Here is a 20,918-nt window from a genome sequence, read left to right on the forward strand (position 1 = left end):
TTGTTATTCCAATTAAGCATCATAATGTTTTATATTAATTCTGCTTCTCCATTTTGCTGCCTGGACTTCTTGCACGTGTGTACAAACAATTCAGGCAGTCTAAATTGGTGAAAAATTATCTCTGAAAAAAATTCATTTTCCTGACTTGCTCATCTGTAAGACTGCTTCTCACAGGACTGAGAATTACTTGCATCAAGTTCCTGCATTTTCTTATCTATTGCTACATTCATTCACTTTGGTGGTGGAAGAGGTTTTTTCCTGTACTCTGAATCTAGTTCTGGCTAATAACCAAATTGTTATTCAGACTGGTTTTTCCTTCACAAGCAAGGCTACCCTTTGGGCAGGCAAGTGTCCCAGCACTTACATAGGCCCCATCTATTTCCAGTAGAAAGCTTTCCTGACTGATATCAAAGGTCAAGTGTTTCCAGATCTTCCAAAGTAACAATTGTAACAATTCAATTTCTTACATCATAGCAAACATACTTTGAAAACTCATACCTGTTGTTCTTTCTCTTTTCTAGAAGTCCCAGAAGCTGCAAACCGTTCCTTGGGTGCTTCCCCTCCCAGCAGCATTTCATCTGTTTCAAGTTCTGCAGACCAGGTATAGTATTAGCTAAATTCATATTATAGAAATCTCCTTATCCTTTATTTTAAAATAGTATTTCCACCTCCTTTCAATAGAAAATTACATTCCTGGAGGGCTTCTATGCCCCCTTTTGCAATGAGGCTTTTCTGTAGCACAAATAATCTGAATGTTAGCTTTCATTAAAACATGCTCAGAACAGGTAGCATTGGAGAGGTTTAACAAACTGTAGAAAAATATGTAAACAGTATTATATTAAATCTTGGCACCCTACCAGTCACAAAAAGCTTTAGTTTCATGTCTTCCTGACTCTCCAGTTCTAACTTATAGCTGTACAAATTGTGTACAGGAAAAAAAAAGGTGCAGTAAGCAAATAGAATGATGTTGCAATGCCTCCCCTGTGTGTTTTAGTCTCTCCCAAGTCCAGCTCCTTTCTGTTTCTTTAAACAGCTCTCTTCTCATTACAATTCATGCTGTCAGTTTTATGGCCACTTCTTCTTTTTATGTGTTTTGTTGCAACATTAAGCTTTGAATGATCTAAGCAAATGCAAGGTTATTTTAATTTCACTGCTATTCCCCTTACTCTTATTTTGAATGAAGGGAAACTACAAAATGCAAAAACCCATTCTTATAAACCTAGTGGTCACAAACAAGGTAAAAATAGTTGAGTGTAAACCAAAGGCTCTATCATGCAGAGCCAGCAACAGTAAGCATTCTAAACTCTGACATGACAAAGATAATACAACAGTGAGGAACACTAAGGAGTTGAAGTTCTGGAAAAAATTTAACTGTATGTAATACTAGATATTTATTATAAAAATTACTTTTAAATAAGCAATCCAGAAAACTCTACATAAACAGCTTGTAGCAATTACATTTGCAATTTTTATGTAACAGCCATGGACAGAAACAGAACTTAATAAAAGATCCATTTAGTTTAAAAAAAATTAGCTGCTAGTGTTATTTTCTCAGCAATTACATGCAGTGGTATCATTTGCTGTAGCATCCTCTACAATACAGGTGCTCACAGATTAATGACAATTAATTATGTCATTAATTCCCTCGACATTCACTGTTTGCTTGGTTCCCATCCGAACTTTGGCAGCAGCTCTCTGCTTCTACATTATAGGCCACAGATAGGGGTAGAAGAAAGGTCTGGGGGTCATCGATTCCTTCTTTTGTTGAACAAAGATTTGTTCACTGGACTCATTCTCTATGTGGGCAAGTACTTTCATATTTGCAATTCCTCTCAGCCTTTCCTTTTCCAATGAATAGTGTGAGTGGAGAAATAAATGGAAAAAAATTGAAGGTAAAATTATATGTTATGGCTTGAGCCAGTCTAAGAATTTAGTACAATGCCCCCAAAATTGAGGCTCTGCTCTCTCCTCACTGTCAGCTCCCCTCCCAGCTTCTGTGGTGCTCCTTCCTGATCCTGCAGTGGGTTGAGCCAAGTCATTAAACTGACAGAAAATCAGCTTGGCAGTCAAACACAAAAAAAGACAAAACAAAAAAGGAAAGTTTTTTGGGTTTTTTTCTGCAAGTTTAATAAAGTGAATTATCTCACCATGGGATCAGATGGATTTATTGCCACTAGTCACAAAATGAGCACAAAGGAGAAGCCAAGACATTGCCTTTCTGGCAGCAATAAGTCAGCTAGACCAGCTCAGTTATAATGTGCAACCTTTAATCTGTTATGTACAGAGGTGACAAAGCTTGTGTGAAAATTAATTTTATCATTAAACTTGTTACTGTAAAGCTGGAGCAAAACTTATCCAGGCATCATGCTGTCCATGTGGAGACAGGCATGATTGTGTTCACAAAGAGCATTATTCCTCAACATTCCTCGACAATTTGTTCCTCTTTAAATTCAGCTGGAATAGCTTTTGTCTTTAGAACGATCCTACAGTTGAACCTGACTGCTTTCCTCAGGGTATCTGTCTTTTGTCATTTATCAGCCTTCTATCACAAATCTGTTACCACTGTTTTGATGCTCCCAGTTTTTCTTTACCCTCCCTCTACTCAACTAAAACTGTGAACTCCTGGCAAACACTTTTTTAAACTCGTGAGTTTTCTGCATTTTAGTTCTTCATAGCTGTCACTATTTAGCAATAACTCCCCTACAGGCCATATTCTTTATTATTGTTATTATTTTACAGGTGAAACACTGTTCCTCTCTTTTTAGGATGCTGGTGTTCACAGTAAAGCATGGTATGCTGCTACCTGTGATAGGAAAATGGCAGAAGATGCATTGTACCGATCAAACAAGGTAGGTCACTTTTAAAGAATGTCTGTTTTATGGGGAAAAAACCCCAGAAGTTCAAATAAAAAAATTTTTAAAAGTTCAAATTAAAAATTTTTAAAAGAGCATCAGTTGCCTTCTGAGCAGGTCAGAACTACTGTGCCATGCAAGTACTGTCAAACCTGGAATTATTGGGGTGACATTTAATTAAGCCAGTTAATGCTGGCTTTCATTGCAACACAAAGTTGCATTAGTGCAACTCAAAGACCAAAGCACTGCAAAGAATGCTATTACAGACTAGAGAGCTGAGGAAGATCTTACAGCTCATGCACACTCTCTTAAAAGAAATGCAAAGCCCAGTGGCTTTTAAGTGGTCTCCACAACTGTCCAGTGGCTCAAGTGGAAACAGCTATTTGGAAAGGCTGGTGTTGCTATGCATTTTGAAATAGCAACACTGCATTTGGGTATTTGGAGAATTTGAATTCTCTCAACTATTCTTGTTACAAAATCTAGTGTCACAGGAGGGAGGAGGACCATGTAGAGTTGCATCCTCAGCATCAAGTACATTTCCACTCTTGCCTAAGTCCACAGAGGATAAAGGGGCAGAGAATGGGGGCTATCACCAGGTGAAGGCTACTGTGAGTTAGTGAGCACAGGGCTGCATAGTCAGGAGTTCAGGTGCTTGACTGTGGTGAGCTCCTTTTTTCAGCTCTGGAGAAAGGGTGTCTCCACCTCTCCCTGCTTTCTTCCCTCCCTACTGCCACTGATAGGAACTATTCCCTAACAGTCTGTGGATCCCAACAGATGGCTGCCACTGTGTATTTATTTCTTCATTTTCTCTCTGGTTGAGGGAGAGAACAGGCAGCAGCAAAGCTGATTCTTAAATGATGCCTTTGCAAGCTACTGTTAGCAGGAACACATGCTACTTCTCATCTGCTGCTCTTATTTTTCTAATGGGAGAAAAGGGTTCAATGCTAATATAAATCAAAAATGTTAAACCAAAACCAGACTAGGTTGTTGGAAAGAAATGAGCCAAATACACTGACTACTTTTCTCTCTTTAGGATGGATCTTTTCTAATAAGGAAGAGTTCTGGGCAGGACTCACGGCAGCCATATACACTGGTTGTGTTTTACAACAGAAGAGTGTACAACATCCCTATACGATTCATTGAATCAACAAGGCAATATGCACTGGGCAGAGAAAAAAGTGGTGAAGAGGTGAGATGATGTGGGGGTATTTTTCCTAACAGTTTTCAATTATATACCTTTAATAAGCAAGGACTAAGATATATTGCACTATGACCACAAAGATTCCTCATGTATGAATATAAAAATATACCCTTCATAATGACCAATCTGTCAAGCTAGAGAAACCAGTGTTATAACAGCTCCTGTACACTGTAACTAAAACCACAGACCAAATTTAAAACATACTCAGATCTGTTTAAATAAAGTTAAAAGGATAAGAGCTGCAGCCACTAGATAAATTTTCTGACTGTTTACAGTCCTCCACTTACCTTCTATCTAAAACTGTAGTTATGTTTCTTGGAAAATTGCAAAGGAAGAACAGCCATGCTCAAAAAAACCCTCCAACACTACTAAAAATGAGAATGACATTACTGTTAGTACTGTTTTCACATAAAGAAAATATTAAACTTTAGCTCTGGAGTGAAAAGATCACTGGTTATCAACTCTGCCACAGAGATAATTACTGTGATAGCAAAACAGAAACTTGGAACACAAATACCAATGAAAACAGTTTATCATTGCATAGAGTAGGCTTTTCAGCAGTGTGAAAGTAGGCTTGACATAGCCTAATTATCTGCCTTCCAAGCACCAGTTTTGAGATCAGAGAAAATATAATAGCCTGGAGCTCACCTGGTCTTCAACAAAGATCTCAGGATAAATAGATAGTCCAAAGTCTTTATTTGACCAAAGTCCAAAAGGAAAAGCAACAGACCTATCAGATTCTGGATACTAATTTACATTAGTAACATGACAAACATTAAAACTGTGTAACTACAACAGGTCTCATAGATGGCTGCCTGTACCTGTTACTCCTGGACATGGCCTTCCCTCTGAGGTGGCTGAACCACATCTGCCACAGCTGCTGAGCAGCCAGGCTGCAGCCTACTATACATTCAGGGAAAATGAAATGTCAGTTCACTATGGCCCACAGCAAACTCAGTGGTTCAGTTTGTGCAGGTGACAATCACAAATGGAAAGGAGGGGACAGCTGGTGCCTGTAATATCTTCTGTTGTCTAAATCTAATCTGTTCATGACTAAAATCAGAACTAAGAGAAGGATCAGTGCTCTCACTAAAAGGCAAAGCATCTAACTTGGTAACAAGTAGCTTAACTTGCTTCAAATAGATGAGAAGCAAAGATAAAAAGATGCAGTGATTACTGCCAATATAGCATTAAAAGAAGCCAGCACTAATTATTTTTTGTCTTCTTTTTCCAGCGCTTCGACAGTGTTGCTGAAATAGTAGAGAATCATCAGCGCACCTCCCTGGTTCTAATTGACAGCCAAAACAACACAAAAGACTCAACAAAACTGAAATATATTGTAAGAGTTTCTTAATCAAACTGAACTGCTGAAAAGAAGACCTCTTTAATAATTTCTTTCAATATACCAAGACGTGGACAAGTTATTAAAAGAAGAAAATGATGGGAAACACTCTTCAAGAGTAGTAAGAAATGCATTTCATAGAGCTCAACCCCACGTCACTTTTATCGGGAAAGTTTAACACAAGAAGCCAAAGCAGATGCGCTGTCATCTGTGACAACATGGGTATCCAAAGTCATGGGAAGAACAACTGCATACCACAGCCTGGGCCTCTGACTGCTGTTTGAAGATAGATTTCTTGAAGGACATTTTCATTTTAAAAATGAGAATACCCACAGTGATCTATTCTTTCAATTTATGTTTACCACATATCACTGCTTTCAGCAATTTCTTTGTAAAGTGCACAGCCCCAGAAATTAGAGCAACTTGACCTAATGTACCACTGTGCACAAGTTGAAAATAGGACTGTACTTTGTGACTAGTGGCAATAAATCCATCTGAACATTTTAGATTTATGGACATGTGTTGTACTTTCCCTCAGCTTCACCCTATTTCACTGATATTTTTGTTTGTATTTTCAAATGTAAAAATAAAATTTAAAAATACTGTAAACTCAGTAGTGCATGGAGACTTTGCTGGACTGCATTTCTGGCACCCTTCCAGCAAGAAAGCATCAGTTCACTAGTGTTGATGTTTTAATGTATATATTTGTATGTGCTCCTTCACAATGTTATGAAAAAACATTTCTTTTTACAACTTTATATCATATATATATATATATTACACACACACATAATTTGACTTAATGACTCTCAAATCTTTTGTCTTTAAATTGCCTACTGCTGATGACCCAGGCACATTGCATCATTGCTAAACTAATTACCCACTCACTTCTTGCTGACTTACTTATGGAGACACACACCAAAAAACCCCCACTTTTTTATGTGATAGCCTGTTCTATCACAGTGGTTTACTTACTATAATATTGTTAACAAAGTAAACTTCCACAAATATTCAAGTGGTAAAAATTAATTTGATGAATGTATAAATTGCATCAATGAAAAACTTTTAGGAGCAATTGTTTACTAGTTCTAGCAGTGTTTGATTTCACTGGACCTGAAGACTCATCCATCTTAAAGGTATTTTCCAAAACTGACACTTTATATACATTTAGTTTATTCTTTTTGTTCCAAATTAAGCAGTGTTCTCTAGGATTATATTCAAGGCATTAAAGGCAAGTCTAGTTAAGACCCGCAAAGACTCAGCAAGTTACTTAGGGCCATAGGGTGGCTGAATTCTGCAAATACTTTCTTATGCTTTTGATCAGTTACTTGTAAAAGTCATGCACCTGCCTTCTAGAAAGAACTGTATGCCAGTAGGATGCTCAGCACATGGCTCCCTACGTACCTTGAGGCAGGTCAGCTTCTTCCCTCTGCAACACAGGCAACCCAAACGTGATGTGATTTCACATTGGCAAGTAAGAAACAATGTATACAGACTACACAAGCCTACCTATTACAGACCATCACAGTACTACATAAGGGCTATGTTTAGTATATTGCTCAGTTGGTATTTTATGTTTCACACTATGCCTAATATTACTGAAATGTTTAGAACATTAAGATTGCTAAGTCAAGGTGTAAAAACACGAAAGTTAGTAGTGTCTGCAAGCTTCCTTTACTCTTTCTATATGTGTACTATTATATTATTTAGCTACTTTAGGCATCACTTTAGAAGCTATTTCAAGCAATACTCACAATGGAAGTACTCTGAAAAAGTAGCCACTGAGTATTTAACTTCCTTTGCATTCATGTCCTTGCCTTTCACTCATGTACTGCACAGTATTTCAACTTGGTACTGTCTGCTAACCTTTCTGTGTTGCTCCTCAAAATCTCTAGATTCTTCATTCTTTACAAGTTAAGTGTGCAGTATCTCCATCCTTCTACAACTGAGGAGGAAAAAATAGTGTGAACAAGGGAAGTTCAAGTGTGTATATTTCATAACAGAGACTAGGTATCATTTTTTTAAAGGTAATTAGCACTGATCACTTTAAAGCACTGCTGTTCCTGCCCCTCAGCCCTAAGTGCTCAGCACTACATATAATATTGTGGTTGACCTACAAATAACAAATGTGCTCTAGATAAAGGGGCCAGTTACCTTCATCCTCAAACCTTACTTTACTTTTTATCCATGTTCTACATGATTATAGGGCTACCTTATAGTTATGACAACAAAACAAGGCAGGGAGCTGATAGGTAATACAACCTTCCACAAAATAATCCTGTCTGCCTGAAATGAGAACTTCTTAGGCACAAAATAAGGATCCCTGGGGGTACAACCCTCCCCCAACAAACACACAAAACACACCAGTACATTGTCACCTACTTTACTACACTTGATGTTTTGTACAGGAACAAAGGCAGCAGAGGTTACTCTGCTTTCCATACTCGAGCTAGATCTGTTATAGCTTGGCAGGACTATGGTACAGACATACCATGAAACGAAGTTTTATCTGGAGAAGATTTAAGCAAGTTTCAGGTATAGGATTGCACCAAGTTACCATTTCCTACATTGTAGACATAAAATAAATTGGGACTCAGGATGAAGCCTGCTGAGTTAAAAATCCCAGTGCTGTGGGCTGAAAAGCCATTACAGAATGCAGGAAATAGTGACTTGGTGTGGCTGTTGCAGTGCCAGCAGATATCTCCAGGTAACAGGTATATCACGTCTGACCTGACAGACACAGCAACACACCCCTCCCCTCGTCTTTCTTTGATATTGTCATACTGTTAGCTAATTTCCCTTCCATATAATATGTCATTCACTGAATAGTTAAAACAAAACAACAAAAACCAAAAACACCCCAAAACCTCACACCAAAAAACCACACACTCAGAAACAACCCATAAACCAAGAACTAAAAATGAATTCTTTTGTCTGAGAACTCAGGGCAAAGTGTCATATTTAATAATACACAAAGGAGAAGTGTTGTCTGTCTACCTGATACAGAGAGTACAATGAGTACTGCATATCATTCCTGACAATGTTGCTCCATGAAAGGAATAAGAACCTGCACTCTCAAAAATCCAATTGTTCAGAGACACAAGGTACAAAACTACATTCTTCCTTCAATCAAAAGCAGCAGCAGCAAAAAGAGATTATTAGGAATCGTTAAGAAAAAAAGCGTGTCACATAACAACAGCTCTGTAACAAATTTTTGTTAAAAACACTGGAATTACTGAGGAAGGGCACCATGACTTACTGATGAATACACATCTTGCCAAGAACACATAATGGGATAGATTTTCGGTCTCTTCAAGGTCGTACAGACAGTTGATAACCTTGTGCTTGCACCTCTCTTTGTATGTCCCAAAACAATTAAATCAATGTGAGGTTTATCTTGCTATCTGCAATGTTATAAACTATTAAAATGTTATGGTTGCATAGTAAAGCACTCAAAATCAAGATAATTCACATTACCTGTGCAACCTTGTCACATGAGCTATATCCATTACAATACAAGCATTAAATATTCAATCAATGAATATTTTTCCACATGGATTTATACATTTCACTTGATTCATGCAATACTTCAGGGAGAAATCGTAGCTGTATAATGAAAAACTGTGGTTTGTAGGATATTTGTAGAATACCTTTCCCCATTTACTGAAAATGCTGAGAAATGCACCAACATTGAAGAATTCAGCCAGTAAAAAGATGGCTTCATACAGTAAAGTAGCTGAACTGAAGAACTGAACATATCTTCCCTGCATTTTCTACCACACCATATACTGCAACACAGGTCAGATCACTTCAACCTAATTTTCTCCTGATGGTAATTAATTTTGATCTTAATTTCAGTGAAGGCCCACTTGAGATTTTCTGAAACCTGATCTGCAGAAATGCCAAACTCTAAGGACCTCAAACAATGCACTATGAAAAAGGTTGTAAGAATAAATTGTGTATTTAGAACAGTACTTGAGCAACCTGCACTAAATAATATGAGGATTCACCCAAACTATGCCGCCTTGACTGCTTCAGTTGTCTTGTATACATAACTCACCAGATGCTAGACTAGTGTGCATCTTCCTGACAACACAAATATCAAGAAAAACTTATCTAATCACTGAAGCAAATGTTTTTAAGTAATTTTAACACTTTTTAAAATATAAGTTGAATTCAGGTTAGTGGTGCCATGCCTGTGACATCCATGACTTCTTACTGTTTCATTGGTAGCAAGCAATCTTCACTTTCACCTTAAGGAACCAGTAACAGAAAACTACTTGGGCTTGCATACAATCTAAACCCCAGGATTTAAATGCCCCAGTCCTCTCCAAGCCTACTGTTCAATTTTTACATCTTTGCAATCAATACTTTGGGAAGCTGGCTTACACCTTCATACTTGGGCAAAAGGTGCCAGCCATATGGTAAGAGCAACCCCAGGTAAGAATGAAACTTCTAGCCTACAGAGCTTCATGAAGAATCTGGAGGACAAAGCCTCGAGACATAATTACTGTGGATAATAAGGACCTTCATCTGTCACTACGGTTAAGAGATTTTTTGCTTACATGCCTTTGTATAAGGACTAAAAACTGTAATGCATAGTCTCTCCCTTCATTATCTCTAAAACTGAAAGTAGAAAGCAAGCAGGCCCCTAAGAACATTACCCTTCTGGGCTGGTAAAATATGGGAATAACAACTCAAGCCTTGGTTTTGCCAAATCCCTGGTGCCCCAAAAGGCTGTATATCTGAATAAGCAATAGTAGAAAACATTAAGTCATTACGGGAACAAATTCCATCCACCTGAAATAAAGCTATGAAGTAATTACAAGCCTAAAATGGTGCTCTGCACCTCCCCATATCCTGACCATCCCTATAGGGTTTGTGGCAGATACAGCAAGATAGAAACATTTTCTATAAATGCTCAAAGTCATTTGCTGTAAACACAAGTTATAGCAAATTTAATAGTGACAAAATCAATACAGATTAGGAATGTTCACCATTCTTAAACACCATATACATTATGAATATATATACTGTATATTTTCAATCGATTTCATTCTGACTCACCGTATTAACACAATCATAATACATTTTATTAATTTATATGAAAAATACTTCACTAAGAAAGTAGACAAACTGCACAGAAATAGTACAAGTGTCATGTGCATAGCAATATAGCTTAAAGCATTCACATATGGCTTTGTTTAAATGAAACTGTGGGGGAATGGCCCTATACGGACCCATGGTTACACAGTCAACATAATGTAAACTGCTTCACATCTTTGAGGCACTTGCTAATAATAGTGTTCAATCCCTGAAAAACAAAATCAAGAGCTAATAAGTGAAAATAACAAAATCCCAGGATAACAGCTGTGTATATTTGAAAATATTTTAAAAATTGGTTTTAGTAGTGCATGCACAGAACTGAAAAACTGGGGGGAAAGGGGGTAATTTCTGTGCAAGAATTATACCAAGTAACTGAAAAGTATAAAAATATTTACATGTTTAGGGATTTGAAGTATGTACAGAACAAAGGCCCTGAAGACTTAATTCTATAGAATAAAAATATAGCACATGATAGAAGTAATAAAAATAATATATTTTTTTATGGAATTGTATTTGCAGTTAGTTACAAGTTATTTAAACCACGTTTTTTGATCTTTCTCAAATCTGATGGCAATAGGGAATACACTCTTTCTTTTATAACACAAGAACTTTGCATCCTTTTTCAACCTCAGTTACAATACTGACATAAAAAACAGAATGACTTGTGTATCCTAATCCAGCTGGGGTGTTTTTTTTAAACTTTAATGATTATTTTCTTCACTGGTCATCATTTCATTAATGAATTCCAATCTCGAGTAGCCTCCATCAGATGCCTCTGTCCATGTCCTACCCAATTATCCTGGTTGTCAAATATTCTACCACAAAACCAGCAGCTAAACTTAGCTTTCAAGGTATTATTTGAGGTAGTTTTCACAATCTGGTAATTGTTTTTGCTAGTCTTTTTCAGTGTCAATTTTAAGACAAATCTTTCTTTTACAGGGTTAAGGGGTTTTATTGTCTTGTATCTTTTCTGAGAAAAATTATCAGTAGTTACATCTGAAGGACTGCAGAAGTCTGGCTGCAGAAGAGCTTCAACGGTTCTTTTTGACAATAAAACCTTAAGAACATGTCCCTTAAATTTAGCAATAGTTTTCATTACATTTACAACTTCTGGAACATCTGCATCAGGATGATTTAGCACAACAACTGGTTGATTTCTCCGGGGGCATTTTACAAGCTGGTTAGAATTAAAAGGGAGTAATTTCAAAGTCCTCACAGTTGTCTTTGATGCCCTTGGTTTGTAAGGGCTAACTGATTCACTAACAATTTCAGCTTGATTCTTTTCTTTACACTTTCTGTGCAACATTGCTTTCTTTCTAGGAGGTTCTGGGCAACCAGCCTTCCTTTTACGTTTGAAATTCTTGTTTCTTTGCCCACCCACAGTTCCTGAACTTTTAGATCCAGCTTGTTTTAAACCAGGTTTTACTTTTGCAGTTCTGTTTTGGGTGCTCCATGTGGACTTCTGACAACCAGAGTTATTCCTCTTGTTAGCAGCTATTACTTGCATACTCTCCATAGAACATTTCTGCAACCGCGTCCCTGCAGATTTAGCAGAATAAACAGGTTCTACAGGAGGAACATGACATGCTGGATTAGAGCTTGCCAAAGAGGCATTTGCTGGCATTAACCCACCTGGTAAGTTTAAGGCATCATTAAAACAAAGATTACTTTGTTTCTGTGCTAGTGCAGGAGTAAGGGACTGCAAGTTATCCACCTGTAGTGAGGGCACCGAGTTGCTTACTGACTGAGTGTTATCAGACAGTGTATCTGAAGTACGAGTTCTTATTTTCAGCAAAGGCTGTTGTTGCATGGCTCCAGTTTTCTTTGGTTGACAATTCTGATAAGCATTATCCTGAAAAAAAATTGGTTTATGAACTACAGGCTTGTTTGGTGTCAAACATTTCAGAAAAACTCCCTGCTGTCCATCAGGCGAAAGTGCATAAACGTGTTGTTCCTGTTTAATTTCCTGTTGTTTTACTGACTCCAAAGACCCAAAGACAGCATCCTGGTGCTCTGGTAACACCTTCACAGAAGAAGTTGCCTTCACAGACGACACTGATGAGTTTGCTACTACAAGAGGTGCTTTGAATGGCATACTATTCAATGAGTCATTTACTGTACCACATACTTCCCCATTACAGGAACTTCTTAAATTTCTAAAATTGCCATTTTTCCCCTTCACTTCTGAAGCTGGTATTTTCCCAAATTCTCTGGATGCAATTCCCCCTAAAACCTGAGAACTATCATTAGCGGCATTTGCAACTGTTCCAACTGCCCCACTAAAAGTCAAAATCATTCCAGGTCCTTTATTTGAAACACAAGATGCAGGTACACCTTTAGTAACATCGGATGAACTGGTTGATGGAAGAGATTTTCCTGACACCACCTGCTGCCTAGATTGGTTAGAAAGGTGGAAAGGAACGAAAAATCGTGACGGAAGGGACTGAACAAAAAGGGCTTTCTTTTGTTCCTGAAGAACAGGCAAAACTGGTGAAAAGTTGCTAGGATTTTGAGTTGCAGACAGTACTTTATCTTTTACTACCTGCTGTGTAAACTCATCTGTAGGAGTTTTTAGCAATGTACCAGCACCCGGAGTTCTGGATAATTTGTCCATGTCCTGTGAATCAAGTGCTGTTTTGGGTGTCTGTCTTTCTCTCCCACAACATGTACCTTCATTTGTGCTACATCTTGTGTTGAACTCTCTCTTACATAAAGGGAAGTGTACATTAGGTGGAGGCCTCTGAAAACCACACACAGTTGCAGAGCTTTTTAAACGCACGCAGGCTGCACTCCCGGTCTCAGGACCAGAAAGCAGCTTATCAGAACGAAGTTGGACACAGTTAGTCTTGCTGTGGAACTCCTGCTGAGAAGCTGTTTTTACTTTTAACACATCTTGCAGTAATTGGTTTATCTCAGGCGATAAATAGTTAGCTGCCTGCTCACTTTGCAATGAGAAAACAGATGTGATTTTAGGCATTAAGAAAGAGTTAACACCATCAGAGCCATTTTCCTGGAATTTCTCAGCTACATTCTGAAAGCCTTGCTCTAGGTTAGTGTCCAAATACTGTCGGCCATTATGCTTGTCCTCTGTAAAACACTCGCTGTCAACACCACATTGAGATTGGCTTTTAAAAGACACAGAGTTATTCTTAGTGTTTATGTGTTTGTAAGTTTTATTAATATTTGATTGGGCTGACACAACTTTCTCTGCTTTTAAACCTTTCACTGACTCTGAATGTGAAGATGGAAGTTCATTTCCACTGTTTTGAAAAGAACCTCTTTTGCTAAATTCTCTGTACCTGTCATCTGTTGACGTCCAAATGCTACATGGATTATCCAAAGAGTCCACTTTGGAATAGTTGTGAAAAGACAACAACCCTTCATTAGATGAATCCACTGAGGTTGAATAACAGAGATTATTAGTTCCATTGCTATTATTCAGGCCACCATTTTGCATTTTCAGTTCAGGAAAGTAGGGCATTTTCATAGGGTCATAATGAAGGGTATTTGTAATAGCGGGTGATAATACCTGAGGATGACTCGAAGGACGAAAGCTTCCCCATGAGATACTAGTTTGAGCTCCAGCTTTTGTTACTGCTTCATGTGGAGGTACAGTTGAGTCCAGCTTCATTGGCAAACAATTTGGACCTTTTCCTTCAGCTATATTAGAAGGTGGTACAGTTTCAGAAACACTCTTACTGTACAATAAGGAGTTATTTTGTTTTTCCAATTTTGTTTTTCCTGAATGAGGAGCAGGACAGGAAAACGGAGGGGAAGTTAATGGATGAACACAATTGTTCTTTAAAGTCGACTGATCACTTACATGTGGTATAGCACCTGAAGACAAGCCACAGGGATCAGCAGTCTGTAGCAAAGGAGTTGCAGAACCATCTTTAACAGGATCAACTTTCTGACCCAACAAATAGTCATTTTGCTTACTTGTAGGTAGTAATTTTATAACAATATGTTGTTTTCCATCTACCATTTTAAAGCCCATAAATTTCGCACTGTAATTTGCTGGTACAGATATTTTATTGTTTTTAAACATCAATACTGTTGGCCCATGAACAGCACTTTTCAATAATCCCAGGCCATAACTTGTGCCATCATCTGCCTTATTGTATTGTGCAGTAGTAGCAGAGAGCATTCCACCAATGAAATGACGCTTTTCCGTGTATTTACCTTGATGTTTCTCTTCATTTGTTTCCACATCTCTCATACACTGGTTCAGCTCCTCAGCATTTGGCTGAATTTTATTCACACTTCTTAGCACTTGTGTATTTTCTTCTCCAGCACTGTCACTTCCACTGCTTATCCTCTTCCGTCTCCAGAGTGGTTTTTTTGATGCTCCCATTTTATACCTCCTTAGCACAAGCTTCAGTCCTGCTGGAGTCTTAACTATTCTTTTTTCATATTTATCCTTTTCCAGTTTTTCTTTTGCAATTAAGTGGTCTCTGTGTAAAGCTATGATGTGTTTTAAAAGATAATCTTTCCGTGATGTGCTGTAACTGCAATAAGGACAACCAAAAGAAAACATACTGGTATGAACAAGGAGATGATTTTGGAGCTCCTCTTCTGTAAAGTTTTCTTGATGGCATTTTCCACATTTATAGGGAATCTCCTTATGTTTGTGAATGTGCTGAACAAACGTACCCACATCATAGGTAGAAAACCCACATTTTTCACACTGAAAGTGTCCATTTACACAATGCTTTGATATGAAGTGTTTTGTCAAAGCCAACAAAGTGTATATCTGCTCATCATTACAGAGCTCACATTTTACTAAAGTGCTACGATGGATGCGCCTGTGCTGTTTAAAAGACTGAAAGTCATTAGCTGAGAAGTTGCACATCTCACAAGGATACAGAGGCAACTCACCATAGTGTAACAGCTGAAAATGTTTCTGTAGGTCATTTGGGCTGTATCTAATGTTATCCTTGCACTTCGTACAAGTGAAATTCAGTATCTTTGCTGCAGTTTTCAATCCTTCTTCAAATTGCACTTCTGGTGTGATTTGCAAGTGGCTTCCTTCTGAACAACTCAGATTGCTTCCACTAATTTTCTCAAGACTTAAGGATTTCCTAGCAGTTTGCTGCTTACACTGAAAGAGTTTTCTAAACCTATCAACTTCATGTTTCATTAATACTTCATTTGGAATGTTCACCTTGGGCAATTCAATCTTCACGTTTTTTAGTCCATAAGCGAGATTGACATCTAAAATTGCTGGTTGAATCGTCATACTTGAAGGATCACTCACCAGTTCTTTTTTCAAAGTAATGTTCGTAGAAAAATTCTTCATAGCATTGTGTTTTAAGAAAGTGATTTGCTTTCTGTCGCAAAAAAAGTGTTCCTGTTCAGATGACATGATTTTAGGTTCTACTTTTCTTTACATGAATTCTTGAGCTTTAGTCTTACTGCTGGCAGCAAATGAGACAACTGTGCTGAGTTATTCTCACAGCTCTACAACTTCCCCATTTCATTCTCCTGAAATTAAAAAACAAACAAAGCAAATAATTACTTTTAAAATGAATGCAATTGGAACACCTATTACGATTCACTAACAAATCTATGCCAATCTCTGAAGTTGTTAATTTTTATAATATTACTCAAGGGATGAAAAAAAAAAAGGATGAGGCAAAAAAAGCTATTACACTATAACCTTTGTTTGTTTGTGTTGGGGGTGTTTGTTGATTTGTTACTTGGTGTTTTTTTTTAAATAAAACTTGAAAAATAAGTTTTAAAGAACATCTACTGAAAGATACATGTCATCAAATTTTGGGTTTCTCCCACCTTCTAAGCACAAAGAAGTCCAAAAACCTACTTTTCTTAAATGAAGCCGGTGTTTATTACTTATTTGGGATTTCATGCAAATTAAACCACTCCTTTGTGACATGCCACTAACTGAAGTATTAAAAAGAAGTCAGATCTACAGAATTTGACATTTTTATTACTCAAGTGTGCTACTCTATTAGTTACTATTGTACTTAAAAAGGAAAGAAAGTAAAATCAGAATCTGACAAAATATCTACTTCACCAATGGAGACATGACCTTTACCAACACCAAAAACCAATCACACTGACCTACAATGAATTTTTCACATGCCTACCTTTAGTACCACACAAGTCTGAATCAGTCAACAGATAAAGTTCTCAGGTTTCTCATTGCACGTTCCTGGGTACATGTTAATATTTTCAGTGCATGACTGACCACAGTACCCCTCTATGGATTAAAAGGCTCAAACAGTTATGGTCAGCATCACTGTCTCACTACAGATTTCATGTCAGTGTTTCCATAACAGGCTGCATCAACAATTTATATCAGCTCAAGTCTATGCCTGAACAACACTCCTGCACAGAATGTCGACACAGAATCAGCAGAATTGGAACAGCAGCAAAATTAACTTGAATTCTGAAAAGCAACACTGGAAAGGAAGAACTGTTTCTTCAGCAGTATAACACTTTTTACTAAAAAACTTTTTCCACAGTACAAGTCACAAAGTCACTTTCTTCTTTCCTAACAGAAGTTAGTAAATTGTTAGCTGAAGTCTGATTAGCGAATTTCTCTCCACTACTCTGGGGCTTGCCCTGAAGCAACACAGACTTGCAACTCATTAGATCATTGTATCTATTCACACTCAAACTAAAAGAATGATCACACCCTCACTGTGAGTAAGTGCAAGGGCTGCTTCTAGATCTCCAAGCCATCATAAGCATTAGCCCTAAGATCTTTCAAATATTTTCCCACAGTCCTGGGAGAAGGAAGTTTCTAGCATTAGACATGCAAATACCTGACAAAGAAAATGGAGACTGAAAATTTTTCAAAGTCCACGTTCTTGTATCATGTAGCAAGAAAAGCAACACTTTTTTTTTTTAAGCACATGCTTTAATGCCTTCCTTTGGAGAAGATACTAGCACTTCTGCACAATTCTTGAAAATAATAAATACAACAGACTCTAATATCAAGTAAATTCACTTAACTGTGTTCTCCAGATATGAGCCCGCCAAGACTTCAATTACATATCTGACACCCAAAAAAAAAAAAAAAAAAAAAAAAATCCCAAAACAACAAACCACAGAGACATACACTCTCTCCTCAGAATCTCTCCAAAGGAAAACACTTTGGATACAGAACTTCCATTTTTCTTTTAACTCAATGACACACTCCCCATTTTCTACACAGAAGATTAATACGTGGGCTATTACCCAGCTTTGAGCCCTGAGAAGAGAGCAACTCATGTGCATTTATATTCCATTTCCACCAAGAGTACTGCATTAAAATGCATTCTCTTGCCAATGGCATTTATTTGAATAGAAGCAAGCTGAACTTCCTCATAAAGAATAAGTAACTAAAAATTATTTGGATTTGTTTGCTTGAACAACTTTTTAAAGACACAGGCGCAACCCAAAGATTAGGGCTTGCATGACACAATACATCATCCTGCTGGTAGCTGCCCATCGTTCAGGTTAAAAGGTTATACTGCCAGACACTGAAACCTGAAGTATGTTTACAACAAAAATTATAAAAATCAGAAGTGGATAAAGTGCTTCAGACAACAAGGCTCAGGCTTTCAATACCAAGCCAATGTGGGCCTCAACTGGGCAACACACTTGGTGAAGAGTCACGATCTAAGATCCCCTTTAATTAACTAACCTTATACTTAGTTTTATTATTTTTGGGTAGCATGCAACAATCAACAAGCTCCTGCAGCATGACAAATAAAATATTTACTTGAAACAACCATTAAAAAAAAAAGGGCTTTCTTTTATCCCAGGGATCTCTAAAGGTATATGTTCAAAGCAGTCTGACTTACGCGTTTAAGAAAATACTTGACTTCAATTCTCCAACAGCTGGGTATTTTCCACACACCCAGAAGAGGTAAGATTGCAAGACTCAGACAAGGCCACAGTCAGGAGAAATACTAGAAAAAGTTCTGGAAACAAAAGAAAAGGTATTTTAAATGGTGTAAATACAAGCAATAACTGAAAGAATAAGGTGAAAAGCACAAATCTCTTGCAAATTTATATTATGTGGATTTTTACAAGAACACAAGAATTTATACCAACTTTTCTCCCAGAGAACACCATCAAATGCAATACCAGTACTGTATATACACACAATACAACAATGCCTATTTTACCTTAGCTTTGCCACTACACCTCAGGCATCCATAGCTGGGAAGCATAAACACATGATAACTTAAAAACACCACAGGAAGAAGTGACTGGTATCTCAGTCCAACAAATTTTAACCTGAACTCAAAAGGCATTTATCTTTTTTCAAGCAAAAATTTTAATGGCAAAGACATAACCATAAGTCTCTATAAAATTGTGTAAAAGCCTGGGAAAGAGGCAGAATATTACATTCACAGTATCTGAAACCAGTAAGTAGATTTAAATGCAGATAAAATGAGTACCAACACTGAAAATACATAAGCATGTGCCACAGTCAACTCTCACTCAAAAAATCCCCAAACCACTAAGAACAAGGATAAGCAACCACTTGAGGCTCTCAGACACAATTTTCTTCCCCCAAAAACGCTGCAATTTGTCCATATTTCGTTTTTAAAAGTACAGATAAGAAGTTTAAGCTATATATTTTGATCTAGAAAGAAATTACAGATAGCAGTTGGACACTGTTAAATTAGGTAACTTTTACAGTTTTTCCATTTCAAACTACATTCAAAATAGTGATCCCAGCAGGCAGGATCTTCAAGATTTCTAAAGAAATTTCGGCTTATTTAAATTTTATTAAATAAATAAATAAAATTATACTGAAGTATATCCCATGCCCAGTTCCATTCTATGTGCCTGCAAATTTAGAGTGGTGCCTCAATCTCTCCCCAGACCTGGACACATGAGGGAACTCACAAAACTAGATCTTATGAAACCCATAGAGCTGGAGCAGTCAGACACAACCCGAGTAGCACAACGATGTTTTAGTAGAAAAAAAAGAAAAAAAAGAAGAAAAAATCACCGAAGCGCTCTCAGAGCTCACACACACAGACTGCCCGTGCCACGGGGCGAACCTGCCGTTTACAAACACAGCAGCTGAACGCGGCGGCGACACACGGCCAGCGCCAGTCCCCGGGCGGGCTGACACTGCCCCCGCCCGCCGGGGCTGCCGGGGCAGCAGCGGCGCCCAGGAGCCGTCCAGGGGCTGCGGCGGCCGCTCCGCACCGGGACAAAGCGCGGGGCGGCCGCCGAGGCGGCGGCAGCTCAGGAGCTCCGTCTGACCGCGGGCACGGCAGCGAGCGCTGGGGCAGGGACGAGCGAGTCGCGTCCCTGCCCGGCTCCTCCTCGGGAGCCCCGCGGCAGCGCCGCCCCCGCCCGCATGGCCCCGGGGCGGCCGCAACTCTCGGCGCGCAGCCCAGCGGAGGGATACGGTCCCACGGCCGGTCCGGAGGCTGCACACGAGACCATTTCTGCCCGGTCCTGCCGCCCCGGGCGCGCCCCGCGGTCCCGCCCGCCCGAGCCCCGGCTGCCCCGCGAGCCTCCCGCCGCATGCGAGCGCGGACTATTTAATGTCTCACCCGCACCACGGGGCACCGTCCCGTCCCGCCCCGCCGCGGCCGCTCGCGCCCCCTGCCTGCTCCGAGCCGCTCCGGACCGTCCCTCCCGCCCCGCGCGGGGCCTCCCCGCTCCCCGCCCGACGCCCCCCGCGGAGTTACCTCGGGTACCGCCACCGTCCGGCGAGGCGCCGCCGGCCGCCATCACAGTTTCCATCCGGGGACTGCCGGGTGCGAGCCCGGCTGAGGGGCGGCCGCGGCGGAGGGATACGCGTTCACCTGAGGGATGGGCGGACGGCGGCCGACGAGGCCCAAGGGGGGAGGGGGCGGGGCGGTCCCGGCAGGTCCGGCTGCTTTCGCCTGCCTGCTCGTCCCGCTCCCCGTCCTCCTTCTCCTCCTGGGATGGGGGCTTTGGGCACATGGCACGGCCGGGGAACGGCACGGCCGCTCCGCCCATCGTTACCTTCAGTGGCACAGTGCACCCAAGGGAATGTTTGGGCCAATGGCAGTGGCAGGGAGAGCCGCTGCCCCTCACAAAACGCTCACAGGCAAAGGCCTGGCCCGCGATGATCGTGCCGCACTCGTGTGTTCGCTAAGCTGCACAGACACAACAGCAAAATATATGACATATGCCACTGTAATTTTTGCCTCTATATTTCTTATGATAAATAGTCTGCTTTTGTTTAGGGCAAAACAGCAGGAAAACATAATGTTAAGGCTTCCTTTTCTACATATATTATCTTATAAACATAACAGCCTTAATGATGACAGCTAAAGGTGTCATTATTAATATCAGAACATTTATGAACTCTTTCCATTTCTCCACCTGCACAGCTAAAGCAATATTGCAACAATGAAGGAAGTCAACAATTAAGTTTTCTTTGTGGATTTCATGGAGCTATCTGAGCCAT

The 20,918-nt window shown here is 39.4% G+C and overlaps 2 protein-coding genes across 8 annotated transcripts in view; one reads left to right on the forward strand and one right to left on the reverse strand.

The window, feature by feature from the left end:
- BLNK (B cell linker) overlaps positions 1 to 5,901 on the forward strand; it is an 88,219-nt gene extending 82,318 nt beyond the window's left edge. For 6 of the 7 annotated variants that reach the window (XM_077183037.1, XM_054637102.2, XM_077183036.1 and 3 more), the window contains 4 exons: positions 522 to 601; positions 2,766 to 2,849; positions 3,886 to 4,041; positions 5,288 to 5,901. In XM_077183037.1, coding sequence (XP_077039152.1) covers positions 522 to 601; positions 2,766 to 2,849; positions 3,886 to 4,041; positions 5,288 to 5,407 — 440 coding nt within the window. In that variant the 3' untranslated portion in view covers positions 5,408 to 5,901. Of the gene's footprint in view, positions 1 to 521; positions 602 to 2,739; positions 2,850 to 3,885; positions 4,042 to 5,287 lie in introns of those variants that run through there. The other variant, XM_077183038.1, reaches the window with a different exon arrangement.
- A 2,436-nt stretch (positions 5,902 to 8,337) lies between these two features.
- ZNF518A (zinc finger protein 518A) lies at positions 8,338 to 20,291 on the reverse strand. The gene is made up of 3 exons (XM_054637618.2): positions 20,170 to 20,291; positions 18,313 to 18,432; positions 8,338 to 15,985 (listed from the first exon to the last, which is right to left on the reverse strand). Exon 3 carries the CDS (start codon positions 15,864 to 15,866, stop codon positions 11,229 to 11,231), a length of 4,638 nt encoding a protein of 1,545 aa, XP_054493593.2. The 5' UTR covers positions 15,867 to 15,985; positions 18,313 to 18,432; positions 20,170 to 20,291; the 3' UTR covers positions 8,338 to 11,228.
- Between the last annotated feature and the right edge of the window lie 627 nt (positions 20,292 to 20,918).

This window comes from Agelaius phoeniceus, chromosome 9, assembly GCF_051311805.1.
Source record: "Agelaius phoeniceus isolate bAgePho1 chromosome 9, bAgePho1.hap1, whole genome shotgun sequence".
In the NCBI taxonomy this organism is placed as follows: Eukaryota; Metazoa; Chordata; class Aves; order Passeriformes; family Icteridae; genus Agelaius; species Agelaius phoeniceus.

Coding starts and splice junctions, on each gene's coding strand:
- ZNF518A (XM_054637618.2), bottom strand. CDS start 15,866: ATGTCATCTGAACAGGAACACTTTTTTTGCGACAGAAAGCAAATCACT.